General features: G+C 41.9%; 1 protein-coding gene across 1 annotated transcript in view; it reads left to right on the top strand.

The window, feature by feature from the left end:
* LOC146855233 (cadherin-related family member 3-like) overlaps positions 1-23,689 on the top strand; it is a 628,588-nt gene that overhangs the window by 433,999 nt on the left and 170,900 nt on the right. The window contains exon 17 of the mRNA XM_085651100.1: positions 22,942-23,087. Within this exon, the coding sequence (XP_085507226.1) occupies positions 22,942-23,087 (146 nt within the window). The remainder of the gene's footprint in view (positions 1-22,941; positions 23,088-23,689) is intronic.

Here is a 23,689-nt window from a genome sequence, read left to right as displayed (position 1 = left end):
CTTCAAAAGCAAAAGAGGAATTAAAACATTGTACTATAGCTTGACCCAACAGCAAACACAGATGAAAATCTGTGTCACAGTAACACCTTTAGTAATCAAAAACACTCCTAGTTTGTCAAACTGTGCCCAGGGATGTGGAATTCCCGTAGCCCCACTCCCAGGACATATTTTTGGCTATCAGTTTACAGGACCACACTATGGATCAGGGAAAGGCATTGTCTGCATTAAGGTAATATTTGTGTCCATGTGTTAATGCTGTTCAAACTTGTATTTCTTGTTCATTAATGCAAAGGCTTTATTATTAGTGTGAGCGCTCTAAGTAAATGTTGTAAGCTCAGATTGCACTACTGACAGTTGTTACAGTATGAAAATGTGTACACACTTTTTCAATATTTAACGATGTGAGGCTATGTATGCTGCTCTCAGAATGCTCTCCAATTAGATGCAAATATTTGCAGAAGCTTGAAAGCAAGACTGATAATTCTTTGCTTTTAAAATAAAATGTTCACAAAAAGAATGCAAAACATTTAGCTAAACTACTGGAATAAGGTAGGTACCATTTCTTTGCAACATAAAAATAAATGAGCATTGGTAAAGCCAATTAAATTGTTGGTCAGCCTTTTGGCTTTGTCAATGCACAACTTGTTTTAGCAATATTTTTGTGAACCCTCATTGGTGTGGGAGCTGCTGGGCCCTCACAATTATGACAAACATTGACAAAAGCACAAAATGTTGTGGTCTCAATATTCACACATTGCACAGTAGTTCCTGTCACTGGATAAAACAACTGTGTTTCAATATGCTCCTTGTGAAAGAACAGAATGAAGTCACTCACAGTGAAGCTAGCCAAGAGAGGGAGGGAGAGACAACATTTTACTAAACATAAAAGGTCATTGTTAAAGCCAGACCTAATTAGGGGCCAAATCATGATATAAAGTACACCCATGTCCTTGTATGAAGTGCAGATATACAACTGTTGTAAATTCACAAGACTACAGAAGTAGGCCAAGAAATAATACTCCTAGAAAATATTTGTGAACTGTATTTAAGCATGAGCAAATATGCAGGTGTACTATATTGCTCAAGCAAAAATCTGAGCCATTGCAAGTTCACTTTTCTTATTTGTGAGCCAGAACTGTTGCTTACCATTACCTTCAGCCCCAGTATGTAGATCTGCGGAAATGTGGCAACATAAGGGAATTGTTAGTATTAAAAGCGTACTATGGAAGGAGCCTTAACATAATCAGAGAGGCTATTTCAGAGCTCTTATATAATGACATTGCTGCCATAATTTGTCGCTGCATTACATGGCACAAAAGGGACAAGTGGATTTTGTTACAGGACAAGTATATTTAAGAGGCAACCTGCCCCATGAACAAGTAGATATTTCATTAAATTTAACACCCCTTTGTGCCAATCCCTACACCTTGAAACCTATTTTCAAACACCCTGAAAGATTACACCTATATATTAAAACACATATTAAATCTGTACACATTGTATCCTTGAAACATTATAATACGAAGCACAGTTATTCAATGCACACTATCCTTCTGTATTGGCATATACTTATTACTAATGATCAATACATAAACATAATATAAACACAACATTACTACTTTTCCTATTACTCCTATCCTTTGTGTCCATGGCGAATTCACTGCATTTAGAATGCATTTTAGCACATTCCACCTTACACTGTAATTTATTACTCCAATATTCTCTCCAACCCTGAAGAACATCGGCTTGTGAAGATGGTGGTGTTCCTGTTGCGGCTGATCACCTGTCCTCTTCTTCTTTGGACTCAGGGATGATGGCGCTCTTCCCCTTCTGCCTGAATACCTGAGTAGAAAGAAACTTCGTAGCGGGTGTTAATTTATACAAATATATGCCTTCTTACATAATTTCAATGCCACTGTGATGTCTAGTTGATGTGACCTATACATATATTAATTGATCAGGGAGAAGTAAATGGGGCGTTAAGTTGTTGTCAGAACATAGTAATATTTGTGAGTGAAAACAGAGTGATCCATGGGCAATAAACTATTTTTGCTTTCTCTCAATTTTTACCTTTAAACAGTCCGTTCAGGCATTGATGAAAGCTATTGCTGCTTTTATATCATAATGGACACATGGTCTAGCTGTCATCCAAACATGTGGGAAAATGTGGTAGGCCTGAGCCTGTAGTATGATAAATTATCCTATTTGTATTTTATTTCTAACCAGACACGAAGTGATGAAAACAATAACATTGAGCCTATGTAAGCAAACATCCCTAAGACAGGAAATCCAATACACTTCTTGGAGACGCAGGGAAGAATCTAATAATAATAATGTTGCAAAACCTCTAATCATTGATTAACTAAGAAAGTGAAAGAAGAACCCTAAAAGAAGATAGAAACTTTTAAGGGAGATAAAAACTCGTAGTGGTCGAACTGCAAAATATACGCAACCACCTCTAAAGTCTGCAACTCTACTTTTAGAAGGCCTCTTTAAATTCACACCTATTATTCTGGAAATACTGCGATACTGAGCATTGCTTACTCCATGCATACCATCCTTTAACATTGAGATCTACTTTATATCTGTACGTATTATTTATTCTTTTGTATATTCCTAGTACTGGGGCATGTGGTGGCTACCTGTGGTAATCTTATTCCTACGAATCTCTGGTTGTCTCATATTTTGAAGGTTGCACACAGCTGTGCATATCTGAAAACGTATTCCCTACCTCCTCTCACCCATCTGCACATAAACACATACATATTCCTTCACTAAAGTGAACAACGTGAAACCTGAAACACTGTATTCAATCTCGGCTTCCCCCGTTACCAAATTGTGTGATTCTAGGTAACTTATTTCTCTTGTTCACTTCCAGAGACACAAATATATTTCTAAACATAAATTTTCTTTCTACTAAATCTTATGTTCGCTGCCAACCCAAGCCCATTTCCTGCCTGGCTCAACACCCAGAATCTGTGGTCAGCCCGGAATGCTACTTCTAACGGCAGCCTCAAAAATCTGATAACCCTTCAACACCATGTAATATCTAGACATGTGTTGTCTTCAATTGTACGTAAAATATAGCCTATTTTAAAGTAAGATGGCTTTTTTTTTAAAGCGCACGTTTACTCAGAATGGTATTGTGGCGCAAAATAGCAAATCTTTATTGTTCCCCTAACTCAATGGTACTCATTTTATCCAACTTGGAAAGATGAAAGGCTTAGGAGACCTAGCAGCATTTGACGTGGGCCCATGAAGTCAAACTATGGGTATATCTAGCATGCATTCCACCCCATCATTTTATCTCCCCTCTTCTGTGCACTTACGTGCACAAGAAATTGGAAGGGAACAGTCTCCAGTCTTAACTTGCTTATTCCAATCTTCTGTCTAATGTTCACCATCTGCTCCGACATTTACATTGCCCTAAGTCTAGTGTCACTAACTTTTCTGGCCGTGAGACACAATTTCAAAATGTTCCCTATTAACTAACCCCAACTATGTGCTCTTTGTGGCAGCACTTACTGGATCTGCCCTAGCATTCGGGCTACTGCTTGTGCCTGCTTCAGTTGCTGCTGAATTTGGACGCAGGTAGGAGTAAATTATTCTGTACTTGGTTGCTCAGTGCTACAGCATTTGGTGTAATCTTCAGTGTGAATTATAATTGGCCATCCAAATAGAGATATATTAATATGTATTTGAAACTGAAAGTTTCTCCTTTTCTGCCAGGAAACTACATTACCGATATTGATGGCATTTTTAGTCTTTTTAATATTGTGGGCCATGATCCTAAAATTATCAAAAGGAACAGCTCCATTTTACCTGGTATTACATCCTCTATCATTGTGCTCTGGGCGGTAAGGGACGGCAGTCCTTAACCTCGCTTTATTATGTCACTCTTTCTTTTGTGTGGCTGGTCTATCATTTGACGCTGGGCCAAGTCTAGGGCGTAATAGCAACCAGAAAACGCAAAAAGGTGCTGTGTGTTGTGGCGAGAAATGCATGCAAAAAGCCTTCCTCCCCCTCTTCCTACCACTTTACTGAATATTCAAGTGGGAGAATCCTTTACTATGGGTGCAAGCACGCCAGAAAGGTGAGATGAGAAGCATGAGGTGTGACTGTCAAGGAACAGAATGTACTTAATTCAGTGTGTAATGAGTTAAAATAGGGGAGCCTATCTAAAACCGTACTCAAAAAGACATTTGTATTTGTAGGGGAATTTATATAGCGCATGTATACCGGCAGGTCTCTTAGCGCTGGCATAATTATTAGTCTTGAAGGCAGCTACTTGGAAGCTAGACACAGTATTCACTGGATGCACCGCGCACCAGTTGCGTGGTCTCTAATTGAACCTGTCTCAGTTAAAGTGGGTGTGCTTGGCACGTACCCAGATGTTCCTGCTTCTCACTTCCCACTGCAGTGCACAAGAGACGTACACCTATATATTACATCTCCTGTGGTACCATTGTGAGTGAAAGAGATGAGGAGGGCCCATAACCAAAAATAAGAGATTAATGGTAAGTATTTCCCTTCTGAAAACAAAGGGTCTTACGTTGAAGTGGCACCTTTATTCATCAAATCATTAACACAGCAGAGAATATATTCATCAGTTTGTTAGCTCCAGAAAGACTATTCAAAACTACAATTGTCATCAGCCAAAAATAGTAACACAACACTAGATGTTTATGACGCTCAAATATCTAGAAGGCAAACCCTTAAATGAGAAAATTAATCATGCAAGAATTTACAATTTCACAGTACATTTAAAGGCAATGAAAGGGTGAAGTTTCAATGTCCTAGGGCACAGCACCAAGGCAGCTTAATTTGAGGGGGTGCTTCTGCAAAAGTATGACAAAATAGACGTGTAAACGATAGGGAAAAATAGCTGTCTGATTTATATGAAAGAAACCCTTTTTTTACAAATAAATTCAATATATAGCCTGGAAGTCTTCACAAAGTCTTGGCATTTAAAGACACATTCCTGGAGCGAAGAACAAACTCATGTAATGCAAATATATTTTAAGTCAATGGAAATACTTTCAAAATGCAACATACACTTTACTGCAATGCTAGGAATGCACACGTTAAGTTAGGAGGGACAACCATTAGTGCTTTGCAATAATGTTTTAGAATAAGGGCAATGCAGAGGAGAGAGAAAAAGACAATTTCAAAGTACAATAAGAAATTAGAGCTTCAGCCAAAGATGCTTAGATAGAGGGCTGAAGGAGACCACACAGGCGTCGGTGACCCACGGGGTTACTGCAGCGGGGTAGTCCGTCGAATGGACTAAGGAGCAGATCTTTATACTCTTTTAATGATGAACTATTGACCACAAAAGGACAACATTATCAGGTGCCTCTGACCTATAGGACATGACGCATTGTGGTCACTTCTGGGAAATATTTAAGTAAATAGAAGTGCCACCCACGCTACAAATTTTTTTCTCAAAGGTCACAGGATTCTTGACCATGAATCATAATGAAATTGAGCACCTATTGAACAGGATTTGTATCACTTCAGGGAGAAAGGCCTATAAGCCAGGTAAGAGAGGGAGAGACGCTAAATTGCAAATCGAGAGAAGGTGACAGACATTATATCTATTAAAGTACACCGCATGTAGCTGAAAAAGGAGAAGAACAGAGGACACCCATTACAATATGGTGAGAGAAGTCGAAAGGCGTTGGCTACTGTCAGGCCTAAGATAGGAAACCACAATGCGATGTGATGTGATGAAGGAAAGTAGCTTCCCTATTGGAAGCACGCAGTTGACAAAAAGACACTGTTAAACTCAATGCGATAAGATGCCTCCAATTTTATGGCAAGACCGGAGGCTCCTATTATGCTTTCTTTTCTTGCTTTTATTCCAACAGCAGCAAGATAAACTAACATACCCAGAAGGCTTGGTGGAAAAACTACCAGCCAATGGAAAACGAAGAAACAAAATATTGTCCAATCATAGCTCAGCTCGTAATATAAGGTCTATCCTGACTGCGAACAGCCCTCTTTTCTTGCTGCTCGCAGTCAAGATAAGTACCTTTTAATTCATTTCTTCGAAAGTTATGTCTTATGCTATGGTTATGGTGTACCTTGTTTGAATGTTCTTTTGTGCGCAGCGACGTTTCATTGCTGCTTGCCTTCGCGCTCGCACGCGCGTATGCTCATTATTTATTCCTTTTAGCCCCCCCTCGTTTCTAACGACGCTTCATCTGCTCCGTGCGCGCCTCGCTTACCGGCCTTCATTTTTCCTCAAGCCGGTGGCGCAGCGCTTCGTTTCTCCTCACGACCCGACTGCTTCTCAGAATCGTTGTCACCACGCTACTTTCCGGTTCAACGCCCACTATTCACACGCCCCTTGTGGGAGGGGGTTTGTCCTCTTGTCACACGCCCACTTCATTTCCTTCAGTTTTAACCCTTTCCTTTCCAGTTTTGTGTCCAGTTCTCTCTAGTATTTCATTATGTATGTTTCTGAGGAAAATAATGACAATGACGGGGAAGCATTTAAAGAGGATTTGAATACCTTTATTAATACCTCTGTGGAGCATGCTGTTGAGACCTCCATGAAACGTTTTTCCAAAACTATGGAGAATTCTATTTTAAGTTTAATGACCAAAACAATGGCCCATTCTGCGGGGGATAGCAGAAAACATAAGATGGTACTCTCTAAGGTTCCTTTGGCGTCTCAAGTGGTTGGTGAGTCTTCCTCACATACGACAGAGGACGTGGTTCCTCCCAGGCCTCCTTCCAAGGAGGGGTTAAAAAGTTCAGGTGGCAAACGTAAAGCCAAACTAAATAATCCAGAGGTACCACAGAAATTGGTCATTTCAACAATTTATGATACAGATGACGATATGGGTGACGCCACTGACCTTACTGATCTTTTTGAAATTGTGGACCCTTCGTCTTCCCCTCCTAAAAAATTGAAGTTAGATGCTTTTGCATCTGATCCAGTGCTTGACCCCGAAGGTACTCCTCTCTTCGATCCTGCTTCTATTAGACACCCTAATTCAACCGAATGGTTTCCCATTGAACACGTGGGGGAGTATATCACCGCAAGACTTCGTCTTCCACTAGACAAGACGGTTAGGGCTAAACTGAAGTCTGAGTGCCCGAAGCCTTCTCTCCCTTCCCATATCACTTCTACTCCCGCTGTAGATCAACCTCTCATTACTTTTTTCTCAAAATTTGGCAAAGATCCACGTAAAGGAGTGGATAAAGCATGGTCTTCCTGCCAAGACAAATTGCTCGATCGAGTGGGTCCCCTTGCACGTATTTTTGATATGGCAGAGGCAGCTCGCCTTGACGGCTCCGAGCTCAATCCGGAAGAAGTATCTTTGTGGGTCCTGCGAGCCTTTTGCCTTCTGGGCAATACCAACGCAGCCATGACTCATGAGCGCCGCAAGGGCCTCTTAATTAAATTGGATCCCAAATTGGCCAATCTTGCCCCTCTTGATCCTGGTGTCAAGGCCGATGGTCTTCTGTTCGGAGATTCGTTGGTGAGAGACTGGAGCAGGTTCGTCACCACCTTTGCCTCCCTGGATAAAGCACAGCAATCCATCAAGAAAGTCTTCCCATCTCGGGTTTTTGGCAGGGCCGGAAGAGGCAGGAGCCGCTCTACCGGCCGTGGTTTCCACTCCCAAGGCTCCCGTGGCTCCTTCAACTCGAATCAACAGGACTACAAGCCCCAGTTCTACCCCCAAAGAGGTCGGGGATACAGAGGCAGGGGCCAACGTGGCTTCCGCCACAACTCGTCCCAGCAAGGTAGGTGCAACAACCCCCGTTGGGGGACGTTTATCTCTTTTCCTTCACAGATGGCAGTCCCTCACTGCAGATCCTTGGGTTCTCAACACTGTCCAAGGTTATCGTATAGAGTTTTACGCTCCACCTTTTCAAGAAAATTTTCCCCCGCCGTTAGTGTTCTCCACAGAAATGTCCCTTCTGGTGTCCTCCGAAATACAAGTCCTTCTTTCCAAAAAAGCTATTCTAGCTTCCCCCTTCGATCCCTCAGGGTTTCTCAGTACTCTGTTTCTCGTTCAAAAGAAGAACAAAAAGATGAGACCTGTGATCAATCTCAAATATTTCAATCAGTTCGTGGTTTATCGCCACTTCAAAATGGAGACAATTCTACATTTACGAGACACTTTGCGTCAACACGATTGGATGATTCGTATCGATCTCCAAGACGCTTATCTAGCTGTTCCCATTCACGATTCCCACACGAAATTCCTCCAATTTCAGTGGCAAGACGTCACCTATCGTTTTCGATCCCTGCCTTTCGGTCTTTCTTCAGCACCTTGGTGCTTCACAAAAGTGATGCGACCTGTAGTGGCTTATCTCAGATCTCTTGGGATCCGGCTCATCATTTATCTCGACGATATCCTTATCATGAATCTGGACAAACAGGCCTTATTGAACGATCTCAACATCACTCGTTCTCTATTACTCGATCTAGGCTTCCTCCTCAATTTGGAGAAGTCCTCTCTTATTCCGGCTCAGAGTATGGAGTTTCTGGGGTTTTGCATAGACTCCCCATCTGCTTCCCTTCTTCTTCCTCAGTCCAAGATCTCCAATATTCATGCGGAAATTTCTCAGGCGCTCCGCCGTCCATTAATATCTCTCAGATCCCTAGCAAGGATTGTCGGCCTTCTCTCGGCCTCCATTCAGGCAATCTTCCCGGGTCCCCTTCATTATCGGGCTCTTCAACGCCTAAAGATCAGACATATTCGGCAAGGCCTTGCATATTCCGATCAAGTAAAATTAGATCTCGAATCTCGTCAAGAACTTCATTGGTGGATGAACCATTTAGATGCTTGGAACGGTCGAACCATTTTCGCTTCCGCCCCAGATCTTGTATTAGAATCCGATGCAAGCCTGTCGGGTTGGGGCGCCCGTTGTGGACCAATATCGACTGGAGGTACATGGTCAAAAGAGGAGTCCAAATTGCACATCAACTGTTTAGAGATGCTTGCAGGCTCCTTTGCAATTCAGAGTCTGGCAAAGGACAAAGTAAGTTGTACCATCCTCCTTCGCATGGACAATGTTTCTGCGGTTCGCTATATAAACCATCTCGGTGGCACCAAGTCAAAGGTCCTGGCAGACCTAGCAAAGAGCCTTTGGGAATTCTGCCTATCCAACAATCTCTCGCTCTCTGCGGAGTATCTTCCAGGGGATCTCAACGCCGTCGCCGATTGGCATTCTCGCTATCTCCGGGATTCCAGCGATTGGAAGCTTCTTCCCTCCGTGTTTCTCTCCCTCTCTCGGTTGTGAGGTCCTTTCTCAATAGATCTCTTTGCTTCTCGACTGAATTCTCAGTTGCCCCGCTTTTACAGCTGGCGTCCGGACCCTCTGGCTCTGGCGATCGATGCCTTCCTTCAAGATTGGTCCCTCCACCTCAATTATGCGTTTCCTCCTTTCCTGTTAATCAACAGAGTCCTCTCGCAGGTACGTCGCCAGATGACGTCTCTGGTAGTGGTAACTCCCTTCTGGCAGTCCCAGATTTGGTTTCCGTCTCTCCTAGAGTTGGCGGTGGACTTTCCCGTCCTTCTTCCCCCACTTCCCGATCTTCTCTCGGACCCCCTGGGCAATCCTCACCCTCTAATTGTCGACCAATCACTGGTGCTGTCCGCATGGAAAATTTCCAGCCTTCCTCTTCTGATCTCGTCATTTCGCAGGAAGCTTCAGTCTTCATTAGTCGTGCATGGGCCCCAGGCACCTCCAAGGCTTACAAATCCGCCTGGTCTCTTTGGTCAAGCTGGTGTCTTCAAAAATCAGTCGATCCCTTTTCAGCCTCTTTAAATTTTATTGTTAACTTCCTGGCTTCTGAGGCCAGTTCTGGCAAATCTTATCGTACTATTAATCTGTACAGATCCGCCATTTCTCTCAATCATGCCCATATCGATGGAAAACCTGCGGGAGCTCATCCCTTGATCTGCAGATTGCTGAGAGGAGTTCGTTTTTCAAAACCTCCGTTGGCTAAGTATTCTACTTTATGGGATGTTAATCTGGTTTTACAGTTGTTTTCTAATTGGCCTGATAACTCTGCTCTTTCTCTGAAAATGATTTCTGCCAAACTCACTATGTTGTTATGTTTACTTTCCATTAAAAGAGTATCTGATGTGAGGGCCATGGATGTCTCTTCTCGCCAATTCACTCCTACTGGTGTGCTGTTCCATATTCACAAACGCACAAAGACTAATTTAAATACTGTGTTCTATCCTTATTTTCCCTCCAATCCCAAGTTGTGTGTAGGTCAATGCCTAAAAGTTTATGAGAGTAAAACCTCTGATCTCAGGACTTCCTCCAGCTCCCAACTTCTGATTTCCTTCCGTAAACCCTTTCACCCTGTTTCTTCTGCCACTCTGGCCCGCTGGGTTCGTTGGGTCATGTCCCTGGCCGGTATTGACGTCTCCGTTTTTGGAGCTCATTCCACTAGGGGAGCCATGGCTTCTAAAGCCTTTTGGGCTGGCTCCCGTCTGGAGGACATCCTAAAATCAGCAGATTGGTCTAATGATACAGTGTTTCGTACATTTTATTGTAAACCTGTTGTTACTGCATCTTCTTTAGTGGTAGATATGCTTTAAACAAGCATAATAGGAGCCTCCGGTCTTGCCATAAAATGTAGATTTTCCTAATATATTATGACGGAAAGTCTTAATTTTATTAAAGACACGGAGGCGAGTATTATCCCGCCGCAACACTTCTAACAATTGTTCTCCCTCCCCACAGGCACTCCAGCGCTTCCACCAGCGTCATCCTGAGGTTTCCCCGGATCCTGCCAAGATCGCTTCTTTGGTTCCATCGCCTACCATGCTTGGATCCGAACTCCTCTCCGAGTCTCCTCTACTGCTCTTTGGAAAGGAAGTCTTCACGTGGACTCTATCTTTATGCATTTTGTTATCCGTTACTCCTTTATTTTTGTATTCTCTGTAATTGCTCGCACAAGAAAGAGGGCTGTTCGCAGTCAGGATAGACCTTATATTACGAGCTGAGCTATGATTGGACAATATTTTGTTTCTTCGTTTTCCATTGGCTGGTAGTTTTTCCACCAAGCCTTCTGGGTATGTTAGTTTATCTTGCTGATGTTGGAATAAAAGCAAGAAAAGAAAGCATAATACTCGCCTCCGTGTCTTTAATAAAATTAAGACTTTCCGTCATAATATATTAGGAAAATCTACATTCCCTGCAGAAATAAACATTCAAACAATGCAATTTACACCTAATAAGTAATCAAAATTCAAAACAAATGTGAGCTGCCAGACGCAGTCCCATAAACACGTATTTGTGGCACAAAGTGGGAGACGCCAGATACAACCTCCTGTCACCAAGTACATGCTTCAAAATATAAATATGAGGAAACAGTTAAACAATTCGGGGTATATTGTTGTGCACTACGTGGTCAGTTATCTAAAAGTGACCTGTGCTAATTAAATGTGGTGCTGCGCCACATGGGTCAGACAGGGGCTGGGGGGGGGCAAGGGATAACTATATAATACTATTTATTCACAAAAAGGCAACAGCTTTGATATGAAAAAACAGTAACAATCCTAGTTATTATTGGTCTTACTAAATACATGAATGGTCGGTGCGCTAGGCACAGATGCTTAAAAAGACAAGCACAATGCATGCTAAAAAAGTCCATAATAAAAAGACATTTGACCGTAAAATATTCGCAGTTCAATTATACAAAATGTGAAGCATATTATTTACACGTCTATTAAAATATATAAACCCAAAGCGCTATTTGCACATTCTCCTCTGCTGGTCTAAATGCGTACAGAAGGGTGTCTTAAAATAAAATAGCAAAAAATAAACGTCTTTACATTTAATTTTAACACAGGAAGAGAACAAAAAACCACATTGGAAGGTGTTCTGTTCATAAACAATAATCACACAATAATCACACAATACTCATGTTGATTATCTTTGGAAATAAAAATATATACTGCCAGTCCCTCGCAAAAGCCGAGGAAGTCTGATAACTGTTTATCATAAATCCTCATGTGCCAGTCACAAGACGTACAGTGGCACATCTTATCTGGGACTCGGAACCGCTCCTGAGCCCGCCAAAAGCTGAGATTTGCATCATGCAAACTCCTTGCCTTCCTGCACAGGCGTAAACTCTATCTCCATTGCACAAAATATATCTCTATAATAGTAAAAAAAAAAATACATAATGTAAGCCCTAAAATAAAAACAATGCTTAAGCTAGCGAAAATATATTATCTAATAAATCATCCCGGGGAAACCACTTGTAATCCACTCTAAACAGGAGATATCCGTGAGCCTGTTAGCTAGGCGGGTCTGGTGTAATCAACCTCTTCCCTATTAGTATTAAAATAGGGGTCTCCTCTGAATATTCAGAGAAGCACCAAAGACTGCTAGTCTTACTCCTACCTACGCAACTATGATAGGGGTATTCTCATAATAGCACAAAAATAGCCACTGAAAGATGCCAGACGCAATCATCCCTGGCTTTCAAAAAGGCACGGTAACAAGTTATAACATCAATGAAGCAAAGTGAGCCCTTGAAAGATGACAGACACAGTCTTTCCTTTGGCTCTACGAGAGGCACAATAATAACGTACGTCTATTAATAGCAAAAAAAACACGTAAATCACCTAACTTCCTAACTTCACTCTCTGGCTCAGAATTCCATTTCACACACAAGCTTCCTCAGCTTTAGAATGTCCTTTAGCGAGACCAGCCAGACAGGGAAGAAAAACTGATTGGGAGAAGGAACGCAGAGGTCTGACAAGCGCTCCTCTCAAAAACTGTTACCAAAAGACACAATCACGTCAGGCAGCAGTCATAGACTTACCCGAGTGCTGTTCTCTGAGGTTCAGTCAGAAAGGAGTCACGGGTGTTTAGTCTGCGTCCTCTCGGTCCCAGCTGTCTCTCTCAAACGCTCGGATTAGTATACCGGCAGTCAGAGCCCATTAGTCGGACAGTCTGACTGATGCTTCCGAGAGGCTCAAGGAGCACGTCTTGGCACCGGTCGGATTGTAATGCTTACATTGAGAGTGGTGCCTTTGCAGGCACTGCCATAGGGATTACAATGTCCCTTTCTGACAGCCTTTCCATGGCCATCCGACCGCCATGGAAAGGCTTTCAGAAAGAAACATTGGACCCGTGGGCCTCCGCTATGTGGCCCTGGTGTCACCTGTGGTGCCCCGAAAAACATCCAGGCACTGTGTGCCACGCACCACAAGGTGCCTAGATGTTTGAGAAATGCTTTTTACTATTGCGGCTTGTGAAGCGGTCGCTGCTCAAGCAACAATATTAAACAGCATTTTACAACCACCTCCACATGGTCGCATTGTAATTTGGCTGTCGGGACTGCCAACTACTTATCGGACAGTCCCGTGCCTGAAACGATAGAGGTTGGATGCTCATCCGAACGCCATCATAATAAGGCCTGACTAAGGGCCTTATTATGATGGCGTTCGGATGACCCCCCAGGATATTGCGGCATGGATTAGCAAATTTAGCGGCACAAATATGCAAATTTAGCGGCACAAATATGGAAATTTAGCGGCATTTTTGCAGCACTTTATTTTACTCATAATCATTCATTTTCAGCCTGATATCAATGGAAACTGTTTTAGCAGAGTATTCCACTTTGCAATAGGTATGTTTAAAGTGTCTGCAGCTCTACGGAAGCTCAGCTCCATATCCTAACCTCTTGGGCGGGAGCTGTATTTCTCCCTGGGATGTTCTAGTCCCCATGAATGCACCCCGGTCGGGGCACCGCTGCCTCCCGGATCCGTGAGGCAGGACACCTCTTCATCAGGCACTCCAGGGTACAGGATAGTAGTGGCTGATCCAAATAAGTGACAGAGACTGCATAGGGAGGTCACCTCCTGCTTACTCACTGTTCGGACATGAGTAATCAGATATGGTAGAAAAAGGTAAGGAGTGAAACCATCTACTGTTTGATGAATTGTGTCCAGAGTTTCATGGACCTCCAGTTGTATAAGATTAAATACATAATCTTGAATAATAGGGGTGATCAGATCCTCTCTTGTGTTTCGAAAGATGGTTTCAGTTCCCCCTTGAAGGTGGAGACGTAATCATTAGCTCATCAATCATGCACTACTCGGAGCAAACCACAGATGGTCATAGCACACGTAGGTAGACACAGACATGCGTGCAGTTTCACACCCACAGGCAGAAATAACACATACATATAGATACACACTTCAAACATACCCATACAACTCCTACCATATACACCAATACCCATGGATATGCACCTTTCCACTCATACTTGCTTTCAAGCTCTGGATCCTCCTCTCTCTTGCTAAAATGATGCCTCTAAAGAAAAAGCATTTGCAATGCAATAGGCCTCACATTTGCGAGAGCTATTAGCATTGCAAACGACAATGCCTTTTATTTGTTTTTAAAAACCAAAACATAAATAAAAGACATTGTCATTTACAATGCGAATAGCTCAAACTCGCGTAAATGCGAGACCTATTGCATTGCAAATGTTGTTTTCAACTGCCCCTTGGTTCCGGAACCTCAAGTTCAAGTTAAACTAGACATCAGAATTACAAGTACAAGAGCACAAGCCCAAATACAACACAATGAAATACAGAAACCCAAGCTTGCTATGATGTGGTGAGTAGATAGGTGAGCTAACAACTAAATAGTTATTATAAACTTAAAGATCAAAACACTAAAACATATCTTCAGGGAAAATCGGATATACAACATGATTCTCTACAGTCAGGGATCTACAGGTGGAATCAAAACGTGTGCCGGTGGTCACTGCTAATGGTGAGAGGACAAAGAATATGTGTGAGGAGTACACAGGTTCACATACGAGTAGGTCTGTGAGGGGATTCCACATCCAAGGAAGATGTTTGAAGATGTTAGGCGAAAGGTAGACAGTGTGCCTGGGATCTGTGCCTGAAGGGTTCTACGGTATACAATATGGTGCTATTTTGGCCTGATAAGCCAGCCAGGTGTTGGCAAAGCAAAACTGTTGAATAGGTGAGCGTTTCCAAGAAAAAGACGGAGTGTGTCTCAGGTGATCTGTGCAGACAGAGGTAGAGTTTAGTGCAATCCAAATGTCTGTCTTCCCCCTTATGTTTTACTTCGTTGATTAGTCAATATTGTGGACACCATAAAATGGCCACAAGAGGTCCTCGATTCCTAAAAGTTGGGAATTGAGAGGTGAATTTCTCGGGCAGTTTTGTAAAAATCGCAGCATTTTTACAAAACTGCCAATTTCGCGGGCAGTTTTGTAAAATTCGCGGCATTTTTACAAAACTGACGATTTCGCGATTTTTTTGCAAATCGCGAAATCGCGAAATCCTGGAGGGTCTAAGTTAGACTGAAAAACCATAATTTCCTTCTGCTGGTAGACAATAGGGCCAACAGATAACCTACTAGGCGCTTAACCCTTGAAATAAGAAAATTCACAAGAAATATTGCAAAGGGTCATTCATGTAGCAATGTTGACTGTGACTGATTCACACATCATTACTTTACAGCAATGTAGAATGACAAGCATACAGATGCCTTTTGTACAAAAAGCAAACTGCACTACTAGCTTTTCACCTCCTCTTCATGACCCTCACAATCTCCACAACAGCTTCGCCCAGACTCTAGGAAGTCTGCACTTAGTTAAAAAACGTAACCGTAATTTGACAACAGCAGATACAATTGGCATCTTCCTTTAAAATATTACTTGTATATGTTAAATAATATATATATTTGAAATGAGATGGTAACTAATGTATTGACTGTGAGTTTGTATAGGACAAGTAGATTCTACTTTCATTTACAGTCGTATTCAAATAGAAACGGATAATGCAATAGTTGTACCATCCATAGTAGTAGATTTTAGTAATTATAACCACTTAACTAGCAATTTTACATAATCAACTTAGCTCATAGTTTATTTTTATTTTTGATGATACATTATTAACTGTTAGCGGCATTGTTTAATGCTTGATGATGCACATTTTATGTCTGCTGTTAATTTAAAATACATTGTTTTAATTTACCTTATACTTTTTATAAATACTGAAGTAAAGAAATTATGATGTTGAATTTAATATCTTACTGTTAGATCTGGCACGCTCTTCAGGGTCATCCCCAAACATTTTGCTTTTTTCCCTATACATTTTGCTGAATTTGTTCTTGTTGGCCTTATGAGTTTGTGCTCTTTATTACTTCCAATCAGTGCTAAAGCATTTGTGTTTATTCCCCTAAAACTTGGTTAGATTGATTTATACCCAATTGGCATATTTAATTTACTTATAAGTCTCTTGTAGAGTAGTATACAATATACACAGGGCCTGTAAATTGAATGCTACCAGTGAACCTGCAGCACTTTTTGTTCCACCCACTCAAGTAGCACCTTAAATAATGTTCCCGATCCTGCCACTACAGCCTGAATGCAGTTTTAAACTGGCATGATTACTTGACATTAAAACCCCCTTGCCAGGCTTTAAAATCCCCTTTTATTACCTAAACGTCAACCGCAAGGTAGACCCTAGGTAGCCCATAGGACAGGGTGCTGTATAATTAAAATGTTGGCCATTTACTTTCAAGTTTTTACATGTCCTGGTAGTAAAAAACATCCTAAATCTGTTTTTCACTACTGTCAGGCCAACCCTTCTTATAGAATAACATTGGGGACTCCTTATTACATTTAACTAGCTGTAATTTCCAATTGGAATCAGGTAGCTATCACATGGTTTGTGTCTTTGGAACTGTAATGAAAAACCCTATTTGATGATAAAGTCGGGTTTTTGATGACAATTTTGAAAATGACACTTTTAGAAAGTTGTCATTTTCCTGACCTTATCTCTTCCTGCCTGTAGAGTGCTTTCGGTCATATGATTGGGTGTAACTGACAGTTAGACTTTGTGAATTTCTCCCAGACTGTCACACAGTAGAAGGATTAGGGATGCCCCACTTGCAACTTGCCACTTGCATCTGAAATAGGGAGTGCTCTGTCCTCACACAAAAAACCTAACACCTACTCATTGTCACTGTAGCCAGCTTGAAGCCAGTGCAAGGGAGCCAGGAAATTCCATACATTTAAAAGTCACAGTTTAAAAGCTTATCCCACCTTCCAGGAGGGCAAGAGGGCATACAAATAGGGCCCTCAGATACAAAATCTTCAGTACACTTCTGAACATGTGGGCTGCTGTGCTTGTGAAAGCCCTGCCACTCTTCTGGACTATTCATCTGCTGCTAGATTCCTGAACTGCTGCCTTTCTGCCCTGCTGCCCTCTTGCCCAGAGAAGGATTGGACCCTCAACCAGAACCCAGGACCCCCAGAGTGCCTCAAAAGTAATAGTTTGCCGGTTTCCTGATCTGGGCCTCAGGGACAGAAAAGGCTCCCCTCATCTTGAACCCACACCTGAACCCAGCCTGAGTGAGTTCCGACCCTCCAATTGGGTCCCCACAAGTCCTGGACCCTTGGCTAGCCAAAAACCAAAAGTGGGGACATAGAACATGTTTGTTAAAAAACTGCTCTGAGAACCAGGAGAAGACTGGGACTAACGTACTCGCCTATCCACCTGAGGTGTATTTTGTGTTAGATTGATTTTGCGACTTCCCGCTTCATTTTTCTCCGCAGTAGTAAATACGTTTCAGCGTTCCTTTGCCAAAGGGGTATCCAACTTTTCGACTTCCTTTCAGAGACTTAGGGCCCCATTTTGACTTTGGCGGACCTCCTGCGTCACCGCCATCTCTCTGTTCGCAGGGGGAGCACCAAAGCCATGGTAAACCCACCCGCTGGATTCAGAGTTGAATCCAGGCCAGGCGGGCAGTGCTGCGGTGTTCTCATGGCAGAAGGCTGTTAGGCTCAAAGGAGAGCCTAACATGCAGCCCACAGCCATGACCATGCAGGCACGGGAGTGCAATTACAGTGGGGCACAACATTTACCCCACAAATGTACCCCCAGGCCCAGGCCCAGCAGGGGGCCGTTGCCTCTCTGTCACCATTTTCATGGCTGGTTCACTGCTATGGAAAGGCAACTCGTAATATGCTTGCCAAAGCCTGCAGTGGCACCGGCAGCATATTCATGCCAGTTGCAGACCGCTGGCCCAACGGGACCCTGGTTCCCAGTGGAGCCAGCGGTCTTGTGGCAGTCTGACTGCCACACCCTGAACACTGCAGGCAGACCCGCAGTGCGGCAGTGGTCGGACTGTCACCATGAGTATGAGGATCCTGTGGACCACCATACTCGTAATTAGGCCCTAAGTCTGAACGTAGAAGTCTCACTGCGGCTTTGACATCAGGCTTTTTCTCAGAAATGTTTCTTTCCAAGTCCGAAGGTAAACTGACCTGGCCCAATCCATTTCTGGTACAGGAACCATGATCCATCGTGGTCCGCCATATTTTTCAAGTTAGACCCAGTCTTGCTTGACTAGATGTCTGTAGTTGGTGCTTTGATCTTTTAGGCCCTAGTTTTTACGAAAAACTTTGTTAATTCATTCTGGTTCTACTGATTGGATATTTGTCAATTTGGTATCAAATAATGTAATTTATTAAACACACACTATTTTTCTAAATTGGCTTAGGTTTTTTGTTGTATTGTGTTTTTACTTTATTTCGGTTTGTGTGCTGCATAAATAGTTTACACTTTGCCTCTGGCTTAAGCCTGACTGCTTTTTGAGCCAAGCTACCTATGGATAAGCACAGGTCAAATTAGTGACTTTCTGTGGTTCACCCTGCAAGGGACTTTGGCTGTTCCTTGACCAGAGCTCACACCCTAATCAACCAACAACCCAATATCTCACATGGATGAATTCCCAATGTAAATGTATTTCCTTTATTGTGGTGCAAGCAGTTTTTGATCCAATTTTCCTACAGTAAATGGCTTTGCTAGTTATAAACTTTCTAAAGGTGTAATCGCAGCAGCTATGAAGGATTTCAAATTAGCACTCCTTCTGAACCCTTAGCTATGCATGGTAATGGAACCTTAGTAGTTCAAGTTACTTGGCGGTTCCACTGGAGGTTCAGTTTGCGCTACTTCAATGACATGGCGTTTAGTCAGTCATGTGCAATCTTCTGTCAGTCATGCACAAACTCTCCCATGACTTTCAATAAATTATGCCTTTTGTATTGACAACCTTCCATCAGTCATGCCTTATGTAATCACAACCTTCAGTCACACACGTGCTTGGTACACAATGTGCATTCTTAGTCATACGCAATTTAGGTCAAAGCGCCCATACTATGCGAGTCAGAGTTGTCCCAAAAAGTAATGCCTTACAGTTTTTTGGTCGAAGATAATGTCACTACAAGCTCAATCTGAACAGTGGGAAGCGTTTGCAGCACGTCGTACTTAATATGCGGTCTGAAAGTGCGCTGCTTAGCATGCGCGCACACACTTATTAGTGTCATGGTGCACTAAGCTTGAGGGTGAGAGTAATAAGGCTAAGTTTGAGGCCTCGGCTGAGGAAGTCCCGGGTTGGCTTTGCTACAGATGGGGGATTTTGAAGTAGATTTGGGCTAGCGGCCCAACCAGAATCAGGAGCTGGTTGCAGGTTGATCATCTTCTCCAAAGGCAGGAATGCCGAGCAGGAACTCGATTGTTGGGAGTGGCTATATAAACCTTCCTCATCCAAGATGGCTGCTGGTCACATGCTCATGCCTCACTTCCTGTGCTAACTGGGGGCATGTTGGGATATGTAGTTGGGTGCTTATAAATAGTCAGTGCAAGTCCTAAACACATCTAGACATGTGTTCAACCAATGATTCAGGCCTTCTAGCATTCTGAAACCTATGCCTATTGGGTTGTATGTGTGTGAGAACCTTATGTCAGAACCTAGAGTGCCACTGACGGACCCAGCCTGCCCATCTACTGACATTGGTGGGGGCCACAGCTAGAGTGAAGTGCTTAGAATTGTGGGTTCTCATAATATCCAACTTTAGCATTAAGGAGGATTGTTCATTATTTGATCTGTAAACATGAAAGTTCTACTTGCTTCCAATCAAAAGCTAGCATTTATTAAATATAATAAGGCAACCCATTGTTATCTTATGAGAGAGATAGGCCTACAGTATTAAAAAACGAATTTAGGGGTTTTCCACTACCAGGACATGTAAAACTTTAAAGTACATGTCCAACCATTTACTTACAAAGCACCCTGCCCTAGACTCATTCATTCTCATTTGTAATCAATATTTATGCTATAATGTTTTTTCATAGTTCAAAATGGGATTTGTTATTCAATTCTTGAAGAAATGTATCTTTGATGAGTCTGTACTCTGAAAAAACAACTAGACAACAGTTATCAGTGCAAAACCAAGAATATGAAGAACGATGTAAAACATATTTGCTTCTTAACATAAATACTGATTTATGCGAACTCTAGTAGGTATCATTTCTTTCATTGGAAACCTTATCAGCATTAGAAGTGTGGAATTGTGGAAATAAGCACATCCACAACCACATGCACATAGATTGCTCATATGTGACCAAGAATTTTTGCTACACTTAAGTGTTGAAACTTAGCCTACTTCAAGTAAAATCATAAATGCAATTCTTTCCATTGTTTTTGCTTTAAGGTTAGAGATCTCATTATAATCTGGGTATTTCTTTAGAGAACCTTTATGAGCAATATTCAGGTTTGTTTCCACAGGGATGAAACATATTTCAGAAGCTGACAAAAATTACTCTTCACTGTTGTAGGAACATCCAGTTGAACAGTCCATGACTGACTCTATCCACTGAACATTGAGACTGATGCACTTTTATGAAAAACTGTCTAATGACTTAGGGCCTCATTATGATGTCGGGTGGAAACTTTACACCCGACTCCTTGTTGGATTCGGTTCTGACCGACTCGTGTTCAGCGGTTCCGCACGACCGAATATGATGCTTCCAAACACCGTTCGGAAGGACTCGCATTGACATCAGTGGGACCCTGTGTTCTGACCAATAACGCAGGCTCATATAAGGAAAATGTGTGTCTGTGGAAAACCTTGCACCCTGTCGTGGGCACCCCATGGTGCCTGCCACAGAGGGCATGGTTTTACAGGGGGGTCCCTTGGTAACCCCCTCAACCCCAAACCAGAGGACACAGGATAAAGTCAAAGTCAGTTTCCAACAGCCTTTTCATGTCGGACAGAACGAGTCAGAAAGGCTGTCTGAATCCGACATCGCAATCAATCTGTTGGAAACGCAATCCGTAGAGGTGAACAAATTCTCCGGCTACCGGTAGGAATCGATTTGAAATGACCAAACGGTTTCCCTTCCGACCGCAAAGTCGGTCGGAATTGTTTGCGACTGAGTCGGGCGGATAGGCTCTGACATGGTCTGGGAGAGTCCATTTGTCGGTCGGAGGCTTTCTGCCTGACACCGTATTAGGCCCTTAGGCATGTTATAACAATTTATCATGTGGTAGAATTGACTCATATTTAGTAAATGGAAAATGTTTAACCCGAAGTTTTGAAATTTAGAAATGGTTGGGTCAAACAACAGATTTAAATCAATTAAGAAACTATAATTATTATAAAAGAGAACACAGGACATAAATCCAAAAAGAAAGACTATGGAGAACAAGAGTGCCAAATGCAGGTGGTGTACTGAAAAAAAATGTCCTGATGGGTGTTGGCCTGTCAAAGGTTGAGGATATCATAATGGAGAGGAGTCTTACTGAGGTAGCACAACCTTGTTCTCCACTTATTAAAATAGTACCAAAGTTTCTGGGTTGCATACTGTAAATTGTTGACCACGCACCCCACATTTGAAATTCAAGAGATAGGTAATATAAGGATCCATGCATTAGTGTGATCCTCTCTAATCTTCTACTGCTTACATTTGAGTTTTTGCAATATTAAAGAACTCTTCTAGAGGCAATGACATGCTTCTGGAGACAATGGCATTCTTCATTCTCTACATTGCATAGAACAGGGCCAAAGCAGAAACTACTGTCCATTCAAACCCAATAAAGCTATTCCATCCAAACCAAAAGACATAAATGATTTGAGAAATGTTAAAAGAAACAGGTTAATAGTGATGATTTCAATTCACAGACTACATCCATTCACCAGCCTTAAGTTTAAAGGCATCTGGTGGTGGCGATCAGGTTCTGCGAAGTTTAGTAGATACAATTGTCTGAAGTCAACATACTAATAAACGGAAGCCTCAAATACAGCCATCAGATCCCAAGTGGCTAGAGACCCAACTTAATGATGATCTGTGATAATATTGCTTCTTTGTGCAAACTGCATGATGCTGACAGGAGTGAATGTCAGGTAAGAACTCTCACCCCAAAAACAAGCTATGCTGTCAGAAATGAACATAGTACCCTGGCCAATCAAACCCAAAACCACAGAGAGCAGCACCAACAAGGCAGGGCTTAAAGTGATTGTGGTGGTCAATATAATCATTGAGCTTTAGTATAACTGCTTTCTTCATATTTTTTCATAATAATAATAGATTACTCGGTTGGATTGTTGGTTTCGAAATTTATAAAATGGACACCAGCATGCCACAGTATATATGCCCGCATGCGTCATGGAGAATCTACATGCATTTGTGCATACAGCAGCAATATTAGAATGCTTTACAAAATTACTGACGTGCTCACATGCATGTGTATGTTTCATTACACATGAGCATGTGTTCATCATAATGCATGGCAAAGAGACAAGTGACAGTGCAAAAGAGGATTGCCAATAAGTCAGTGATCTCCTTCAGAAAGCGTTGAAAATACTTGTTTACATTTTAATGTGCCCTATTAGCCTGCTGCAAAGGAGATCTGTTCCTTACTAGCCTCTAGAGCAGGTCGATGATTTCTCAGCAGCAAATATATTTCATCAATCATTTTAAGGTTCTGACCATTTTGATGCATTTTCATATAAGAGGACACAAATCTTGAGATGAGATTACTGGAATAACACACAAGATTGCTTTTGTGGTCATTTAATTGTTAAATACTCATACCACCCATTCTTGATTATTGTAGGTAACATTGTGGTATTAAATGCGTTAGACAGAGAGACTCAAGAACGGTACACTGCAAGCATCCAAGCAACAGATCTCAACAACGATATTGAGCCTGATCCATTGAAACAGCTGAAAAGCATTGCTTTGATTACAATCGACATTCAGGTAAATATCACTTGTAGACATGACATAAATTATGTTTTTACTCTACAGGTCACTAGGTCAAAATGTTTTCCAAGCAAATTTATGTGAAATTTCATATGACAGAGTGCACAATATAATTAAGCAAGATGATAGAATATGATATTATAGTAGGACAAGGAAGGAAAGATTAATTTAAGGAAGAGTGATGGAAAATACAACAAATATAGAGTGTTTTCATGTGATGTCAGGGCTTGTTTGAAGCATTATGAGAGGAAGATATGACACAACTCATTTTGCTCCCTAAATGTTTGTCACAATATTCACCATGTTCTACTATTTTTGTCACTAACTTACGCTTCTAGCAGGTTAAATTGTTTTACTAAGGTGTTGTATTGAGCTTTGAGGAGTTTATTTACCTTTTGTAATTTATTTTTAACTCCTAAATAAAACCGTCTCAAGGGAATAGTTGGCACATTTCATCTATTTTATTCAGTAGCTACTGAAATGAGTCCTTTTTTCTCCATCTCTGCATCCAGTCCTTGACAGATTGGGGTACCATCGACTCCTTAGGCTCAGTAACTACATGGATCCTTCCCACGTCTGATCACTAGAGTTACAGCAAT

This window comes from Triturus cristatus, chromosome 4_1, assembly GCF_964204655.1.
Source record: "Triturus cristatus chromosome 4_1, aTriCri1.1, whole genome shotgun sequence".
NCBI classification, from domain to species: domain Eukaryota; kingdom Metazoa; phylum Chordata; class Amphibia; order Caudata; family Salamandridae; genus Triturus; species Triturus cristatus.
This window is presented reverse-complemented; position numbering and strand designations above follow the sequence as displayed.